This window comes from Lolium perenne, chromosome 1 (genome assembly GCF_019359855.2).
Source record: "Lolium perenne isolate Kyuss_39 chromosome 1, Kyuss_2.0, whole genome shotgun sequence".
Classification (NCBI taxonomy): Eukaryota; Viridiplantae; Streptophyta; class Magnoliopsida; order Poales; family Poaceae; genus Lolium; species Lolium perenne.
In genome coordinates, this window is record NC_067244.2 from 199,924,877 (window position 1) to 199,934,264 (window position 9,388).

The 9,388-nt window shown below is 42.1% G+C and overlaps 1 protein-coding gene across 1 annotated transcript; it reads left to right on the top strand.

Annotated features, from left to right (window-relative positions):
• The first annotated feature begins 7,787 nt into the window (after nucleotides 1-7,787).
• On the top strand, nucleotides 7,788-8,177 carry LOC127336280 (E3 ubiquitin-protein ligase SINA-like 10). Its single transcript, XM_051363074.1, has one exon. It carries the CDS (start codon nucleotides 7,788-7,790, stop codon nucleotides 8,175-8,177), a length of 390 nt encoding a protein of 129 aa, XP_051219034.1.
• Nucleotides 8,178-9,388: the final 1,211 nt, after the last annotated feature.

Sequence of the window (9,388 nt, forward strand, 5' to 3'; positions counted from 1 at the left end):
CTATTGACCCTTAGTTGATATGATAATGGAGACATATATACTTTTTTTCCAACCATATATACTTATATTTGTATATGACTTGGCTGATCGCTCCGTTCTGAAAGTCATGGACATGGAGATGCCAATCCAATAGTATTGACCTAGATGGTGAAAATTACCGGGTGGAGAAGACCCACTTTGAGACACAATGAACTACTATCATTTGTAAGTCTCAAGTACAAAGTATAAGCCAATCCTAGACCTGAGGTATTTGCATGACCTGAATTGTGAAACGAGTTACTTAGGATCTATCAAATGTAACTTCATATGCTAATTATAAAGGTATACATCGGGTTAGTCGAGAAGCAAGTTGTGTGGCGTGGTTGATCGAGATGATATTTGCTCCTCCAACTCAGAGAGGTATTTTTGGGGCCCTATCAAATGCCTGAGTAGTATAGGTCGAGCTACTAACAAGGAGGACTATAACTCGCCTTGAACATGACACCATACACTGTGAGACAAAATAAATGCACATATGACATAGTGTCAAGGTCCGTCAGGCTGAATTTAAGTCACTAGGTAGTTGGCTTGCGCTACTATAGGAGCATCTACCAACTACTTTTTCCGTTTCAGTTTAACAAGCACCCACGTTTTTCAAAAAATTAGTTGACCATTATTTTGATCAATTAAATATGAAATATATGTTTAAAAAGTTATATTATTCGAAACCTTTTTTGAATACAAATCTACTGGTATAGATTTTGCAGACATATAATTTATATTTTGTTGACCAAATTAATGGTTAAACTTTGTCTTAAACTACGTGCGTGTCTGATAAACCGAGACTGACATTGAACCAACTGGGTTGCACATACTTAAGGGAAACTAAACTCGACTGGATATGATATGAGTGAGTCAACCCTACTTGGGTTGGACTCTAGGTGTATATATTAAGATACGAGTCTTACTTGGACCGAATTTGCGCATTACTTGGATTAGGGTTTGATGAGACCAGAAGTGTTATGCATCCATGCAAATGCCTATATAGTGTGGAGGCATCCATGACCTATAGGTTACAGTCATATATTCCAAGTGTTGGAACTCCTAGCAATCACCACCTTCCAAGTTGTACGAATAGATATAGCATTCCGCCTCCCAACATTCCTACTTGAATGGATGGATTATGTAGAGGTGTCGCATGTGTGATGTTCATAAGAAGTGGTTGTGATCTACAAGGAGATTTTTGAGGGATCAGACGAGAAGGAGGGATGCACCGCTCGGACGCACTACATCATACTCTGAACATGTGTTTCTATTGGTAAACATGTGACCTAATTACTCAATACGATCCTCCTGATGTTGCACGGTATAAAAAATACTGCATGCTAACATAGCATGGTGCATGACCCATCACTGTAAGACTACATTGCCACTATGTGTGGTTTTGGTAATTAGTGGAAATCCTTATGTACTAATATTTTCATTTAGTTTTATATGAAGGAAAGTTCCACAAGTATTTCTTGAAGACCATGTGTTTGATTCAAGTATGGATGCCATGATGTTAAATATATACCTTGAGTCTTGGCATCAAGATCATCTATTTGAAGACAAGAATATGATGATATGATCAAGAATAATAAATGAAGATAGAATTCTTATGTGGAACTCAATTTATCCATTCTCTAGCTTATGTGTTAAGCAATGAATGATCAAGGTCTCGAGACTTTGATTTTAAGAGAAGAATTCAAGGTATGTCTCTAAGACGGTGTCATGATAGATTCATGAGTTGATCTGTGGTTGACTAAGATTTACAACGTGCAATCAAGTTAAGAATTCTTTATGTACCTCAAGATATTGTGATAGAGCATGAGAATATACAAAGTTGAGAAGCATAAGTTCAAGATGAAAATCTAAACAAGATTACATGCCTAAAGCTTTCCCATTTGGTGATAATGGACATGTGAAGATGTTACTTAATGAAGCTATCCCATAGTTGTGTATGTGAGAGAAAATTATGAGTATTCACGAAACAACAATTATCAAGTGAAGCATTCCATCTTGAATGAAGCTTGAATCGTTGTCATCAAGATCAAGTGGGATGCACAAGCAAAAGGTATGGCTTTGCTAGGTTTCCCTTTTACGGGTCGATCTCAAGGTGGTTGTTGGAAGACCGGGTTATAGGATAGGTAGCCCCACTACCAAGAGGAGATTTCAATTGGGTAACTTGATCACAATTTCTTAGGGAGCTCAATACTTTGCATACTTTTCATCCCCTTATTCTTGATTCTTCGTGTTGTTTCTCTGTGTGAGGTTCTTGGGATTGTTGCTAGCTTTTCAATGAGCCAAAGTTCATCAAAATGGAATTAATATGCATCTTCTATTGTATTTTAGAGTTTGGACATTTTTGTTGGGTTCTATATATTTGTTGTTATCTTTGCAACAAAATTGGTTTCATCCTAATCGGAGCTCGAGAGCATATTTCAAGGAGAAAATGCATTTTAGGAATCCTGAGTGAAATCGGTTCCACCGGGCTCCCCGCCGAACCATTCTTTGGGTTGCCGATATGTGTGCCAATGTGTGCCGATGTGGTATTCTGAGAGGTTGTTTGGAGCTAGCCTAACGGCTAATTGTGGGTGCGGCACTATCTCCGGTTACGGCCCGCCCTGCCCCACCGAACGGATCACATTGACCCGCCCTACCAACTTGGTTGGCCCAACATCATGTGCTTGTTCTCAATTTCAGCGGGTGAACCGGCTTACCGGTCCATACGCTGTTGGGTTCACCATGGAGCTCAGCTCTGGCGGTTTTCCACCGGACCGACTCGCAGAGATTTCCCAAACGGCTAATTTTTCTCCCTTGGACTGTATAAATCCTTTCTTCCTCCTTGAGGAGGTTAGAGCAACCATTCATTTATATATATATATATATATATATATATATATATATATATATATATATATATATATATATATATATATATATAGGGTTGCACTATTTTGCAACCGGTGATCAGAATAATATTCTGAGCACCACTGGACCCTATATAGGAGGCGATCGATCCGGGAAAAAACAAACTGGCCAGACTCCCCCACGTCGCCCCCACGCTCGTTGACCAGTCGCCTCCACTCCCCCACGTCGGCCCCCACTCCCAGCCCGCACGCCGGCCAGGACGCCGTCGCCCCAGCTCCCACCGCCGGCCAGGACATCGCCGGTTCCTTCTAGCAGCGGGTCCTCCGTTCCCTCGCGCGCCGCCTTTGGGTAGCCCGCTCGCGCGCCGCCACAAAGAAGTCCGCGCCCCGCTGCCTCGATCCATCCGCCTGCCTAAGGTCCCGTGGCCTGCCGGTCCCTAGCCACCAGGCCGCCGCCGCGCCGTCCGGAACCTCCCAGATTCAGCCCCGCCGTTGTTGTGAACGAGTTCCCCTGCAACTGCGCCGCCGCCTTGTCTCCTCAACCTCGTCACATGACCAGCGATTGATGCCGGTGAGATCCCCCGGTGAGCTCCGCTGTTGCGGTTCCCAGTCGTGGCCAGAGTGGGCTCCACGGCCACCTGCACCTGGCCGCCGTCGACCGGGTGGCTCCCCTCCACCTCGTCACAACTCCTCTGCTCCGGGACCCCCGCCGCTACAGGTGCGCTGCGCCCTGCCGTTCCAGGTTTCACCGCAGCCTTGTTCCCCGGTGACCTGGGCCACCGTAGCCTAGTGCCTCTTGTCCCCTGCCCTCCCACCACCACCGTGAAGCCACTGACTATCTAGAGGCAGCCCCTACTTCCGGCGGCGCCGACCACGGAGTCCCTCCGTTCCTCTTTCAAATTTCCAGTGAGAGGCGACAAGGATTTCGTCTCTGATGCAGCCAATGTTGTTTAAGGTCAAAAAAAAAGCCAATGTTATTTTTTTTGCTTTTGCATTTTCTACGCACGAGAGAATGACTACGCATGAGAGAACAGTTGTTTGATGCCCACAATATGCTTTGTCGATGCTGGACTGAGATAAGACATGCAGTTTCTTTCCTTGTGATTTCGAACAGGCGATGCCTCTGATCAATTTAAGCACACTTTTGTCTAGAATGTGAAAAAAAGATCAGTTTGATATTTTTCAGCAGTACATATTTGATTCAAGGGAAGTATATTAATAAATGTGGAGAAGCACGCAACCTCTGGTGCATAAAAAATACTATCTCCGATCCCCTATAGTGAAGTTAGGAAATGCGAACTAACCATTATATTCTGGGTAGTTCAGGCGTTCTAGTTTCGTCAGTACAACCATTTTTGTCGGTAATAGTTCAAGTTTTTTTAAAAAAATAAACTCAGCCAGAAAACATGGAGAGGGGATAAAAGAAAGAAGTAGAGCACGTGCACTAGCCGACCACGGTCAGTGACAAAGGTCTTTGAGATGTGTACATAGGTGTGTTTCAAAATTTTGAAGTTCAAATACTTATTGCTGAGGTACAACCATTCGACACGAACAATACACTCACTTAATATAGGAATTACAAGAAAACCAACAATGTACAAAAATAATCATGTCATCTGCGAGGAAGTTCAAATACTTGACGATGAGAAGCACAACCATTCGAGAGGAGCAGTACATGCACTTATTGAAAATACAAGAAACCGACAAAATCCAAATGTTGAAAAGACAAAAAAAAATCGTCACCCGCGAGGAAGTACACCCACCTACTATAGGAAATACAAGAAAACTGAAAAATCAAATGTAGAAAAATTAAAATAATCCTATCATTCGCGAGGAAGTACAAGCAATATTACGAGAAGTACAAGCGGATACTACATGAAGTACAAACAGTAATTGCAGGAACTACAAAGTGTCCAAAGAACATATTCCCACATAAGTTCACGTAGAACTGTTGGGAAGTTCAAAGTTTAAGATCCGGAAAGTGCAGAATCACTTAAATAGAGCATAGGGACAATCTAAAATTATCATTCCAAAACACACATGTTTAGTTTTAATAAAACACACTAGTATCAAAGCATTTCTGGGAAGTACAACCATGCAGCCATGAAGTAGAAGGACATGTCGCGTGAAGTTCAGATGCGCGTGGTTGTGCTGAGCATTTTGTGTGGCCGTTGACCTCAAATGGACACTATACGAGAAAACTATAGTTGTTTTACTGAACACTTTCGTGAAACAACGCCAAGAAGTACAACCATTTGACATAGGCAGTACACCCACTTAATGTAGGAAGTACAAGAAAACCAACAAAATCTAAATGTAGAAAAAACAAAATAATACCACCACCCACAAGGAAGTTCTAATATTTTTTTACGAGAAGTACAACTATTCTAAATAAGCAGTACACCCACTTAATACAGGAAGTACGAGAAAATAAACAAAATCTAAATGTAGAAAAAACAAAATAATACCACCACCAACAAGGAAGTTCAAACACTTGTTTACGAGAAGTACAACCATTCGACATAAGAAGTACACCACTTAATATAGGAAGTACAAGAAACCGACAAAATCCTAATGCACAAAAAATAAAAAATAAAAATCCTAATCCGCGGGAAGTACAATCTGTGATTCCGAGAAGTACAAGCGGCGACTGCAGAAAGTACAAGCGGTAACTACGGGAAGTAGACAGTGTTAAGATAAAATTTATTAGTTTTTCTGAACAGCTTCGTGAAACAGCATCAAGAAGTACAACCGCATTGCCCGAGCAGTACAAGCTGATGTCGGTGGAAGTTCAATGCTCTGTTTTTTGTGAGGCGGAAATCTATTGTGAAAATCTCATTGTTTTGTTTACTAACCAACTCAACCATTGCCACCCAAAGCTTTATATGATAGAGTATGAGTCTAATTTCATTACCTACAACATTTCACAACAAATAAATGGATCTAATCCATCAAATTCGAGTCATTATCTCGCAATGTATACCAGAAACATGATTTCAAAACTTCTACAATTACTTTTAAACCGTTTGGATTTGGAAAAAAATGGTAGATACGCAAAAGATGTGCCCTTTCGACACCTTTCCAACCGTATATCATTTGCATTGTTTCAATATACCGGATGGAAATCGCGGGCAAAATCATTCGGTGCCCGTCACATAAAACGGGTGGACAGTAATTCAAACTGTTCTTTTAAACTGTAAGGAATCAGAGAAAACAATTGGAATAAGAAAGTTGCGCCTAGTTCATAGCTTTTCAACGCCATATTATTTGCATCATTCCGACAAACGGTTGAAACAAATCATCCAAATTACCGTCCGCTTGTTTTTAAGTACGTCCAAATTTCGGTATTTTCAAAATTGTTCAAAAACTGTGGGGATTTTGAAAAAACGTAAAACATGAAAAAGTTGCGCAATTTCATTATCTATCCAACGGTATATCATTTGTACATTTCTGATAAGCGATTCGGAAATCAAGCTAAAAGTTCGTTTTCTAGCCATATAGAAGCATTTTCGTATTTTCAAAATTAAATTTAAACCGTGCTGAATCTGTGAAAGTTGTGAACCTGAAAAAGTTGCGGTTTTTCATTATCTATCCAACGGTATATCATTTGCATATTTCCTCCAAATGGTTGAAAAAATCGTAGTGTAATCAGTAGCTCGTAAGAAAACGGGAAGTTCAAGTAAGTTCTGACAAAAAGGTCAACCCTCTTATCCAAGAAGTTCAACCTTGTGTCCAGGAAAGTACAAGTCGGTGCTCAGAATATTATTCTGCAACCCGTTGCAGAATAGTGCTGGTATATATATATATATATATATATATATATATATATATATATGGGAAATAGTGGGCTACCATGGTGCATAGCTATGCACACCAATCCAACCGTTAGATCATCTACAGGGAGCACAAAGAGAGCACACGGTGTTAGTCCATTACACATGCATGCCATGATCCTCCGTTATATTCAAATCACTTCCATCCATTTGATTCATGATTGCAATATTATTTTTTATTGAGACCATCCCATAGCTGGCATAGGCTGCCGACGACAATTTCACTTCCCTTTTGATACCAAAACAACAAGCCATTTGTAAAGAAACCTAATAAAATAAGTACATCCATGGAACGTTTCTACCATATTTTGATACCAAAACAACAAGGCATATGCGCTGGAAGGAAAACACGTACGCACCTGACCATTTCTACCACATTTTGATACCAAAACAACAAGGCATATGCGCTGGAAGGAAAACACGTACGCACCTGACCATGGAACGTTTCTACCACATTTCGTACCAAAATGACAACCAAAATGAGACACACATTCCGAACCAATTTGATAACGGAGGAACGGTACGGTCCGTTACAAAACAACAATTTGCCATGGTATGGTCGGTTTTTATTATTCAGCGTCCAGCTAGCAAAGTGAGAAAATCCATGGTTGCGCATTAGGCCAAGGTTTTGAATGGTAAGAAGAAAAAAGGAGTCGGCCCCTAAAACACACACATGATTTGTGCAATTTAATAGCCATTTACCCATTTTCTCTCGTTTTCATCCAATAGCAATGAGCAGCCTAAGCACATGTGCGGCAGATTAGACGCTAGCTTCGACAACATGCCGGATGACATCGTTTACGTCGTTCTTGGGGCCGTAGCAGTTTCTGCTAGGTTCCCGTCGGATTTTCTATCCGCTACCATGGTGTAAGTCATCGGTGCTTTATTCATCTCCTCACGGCCAGTACACAATTCTATCCGCTCTGCTGCTTGCCATTGAAGCCTCCCATGTGCCATGTACGAATGTATCGGTTCATCTTGTTTGATCCATCACCACTGGCTTTCACATATTCTTGTTGTTTTCAATCCATCATCGATCTGTGGTACATTTGACTTGTGTGGATCGATGCAGTGCCTGGCAAAGCATGCGGCATGCGCCGACTGCGGTGCGAGCCGCTCGACCAAGTGTGCGTCCTGCGTCGACGGCGTGTACGAGCACATCCACTGGCTGGACACCTATGTCCTGGCGGCTAAGGTCAGGTGCCCCAACAACGAGGCCTACAGCTGCCGGCGCTCGGTCCCCTACTGCTTGGCCGGCGACCACCAGCTGGTGTGCGCGCACGCGCCTTGCTGCTGCCCGAAGCCCGGCTGCATCTTCCTCGGCTCACCACCGACGCTCCGAGACCACCTCGCCTCGCACCACAATTGGGTCGTCACACCCATCCCCTGCGGCAAGTGCATCGTGGTCGAGATGCAGCTCGCGGAGCGGCGGCGCTTGCTGGCCACCGAGGAATGATATTTCAAAGTAACATACTGGGAAGAATTCAATGGTGCACTGGGATTTATACTTGGAAGAATTCAAGTGTAGTGCAGATTTTAGTTCTGTCATTTGTTTTCCAAAATGACAAAACTCTACGGCATGCATGGCTGCCACTCTGAACCAAGGTTGTCACTCTGAACCGGACATTGATTGTCAAAACAGCATTGAAGTGAAAAAAAATCTTGGCTGAAACTGAGGCAGCCTCCACACGACCATCAAAGACTTAAAGTGTCAAAAAAATACAAAACTTCAAGTTAACATTGGTCGGATATCATGTTGAGTCTCTTCCTGACAGCTGCATGCGAACAGGTACCAAACCATACCGTGGTATTTTGTCATTTTGGAAGAAAAACGACAAGCAAAGATATGTACCGTGGCATTTTGTCATTTTGTAAGAAAAACGACAAGCAAAGATATGCGCCGTCGGACAAAAAATTGTCATTACAATCCCAAAACAACAAACCATCATCGGTACGGCACCATGGCGCCGACTTTTTTTTGGTTAACCGTCACCACGCTAACTTGTCAAAAAAAACGTAAACAACAACCAAATATCTCCACGGATGACCGTGTAGCAAACTGCTTGTTTATTTTTTTTCCAAAACGACAAGCATGATGTGTCACGGTCGATAGCTCGTAAAAAAAATCTAACCCGTCGACCATTCGATTTTGTGGTTTAAATAATGGTTCACCGTGAAAGTTTTTAATTTATACATGTTAGTCTAGGCTAGCAATGAACATTATGCGATAAATTCTATATCGCATGCAAAAAAATTTAAATTGGAAGTTTTTGGGATTGCTTGGTGCAGCCACAACGAATGTAGGTTAAAGATTTGGAAAAGAATAAACGAAAACTAAATTTAATAATGGAACATGCACCCATCTGCACCGTCAAGCAAAAAAGCGTTGTTTCATTTCCAAAATGACAACTAAACCGTCCCTACCGTCAAGCAAAAAAACGCTGTTTCATTTCCAAAATGACAACTAAACCGTCTCTACACCACCTAGGTGGGACGGCATTGTTGCTACGCTGGGAAAAATAATTCAACCACGCATGGGGGAACTGCAAACAGCCGTTAAACTACAAGACTACCGGATCAGTTTGATGTGAACCTGGGAAGAATTGGAGCCACACTATCCAACAGTTGGTAGGCTATGCAGAGCTATCACCCTAGGTAGAAAATCTG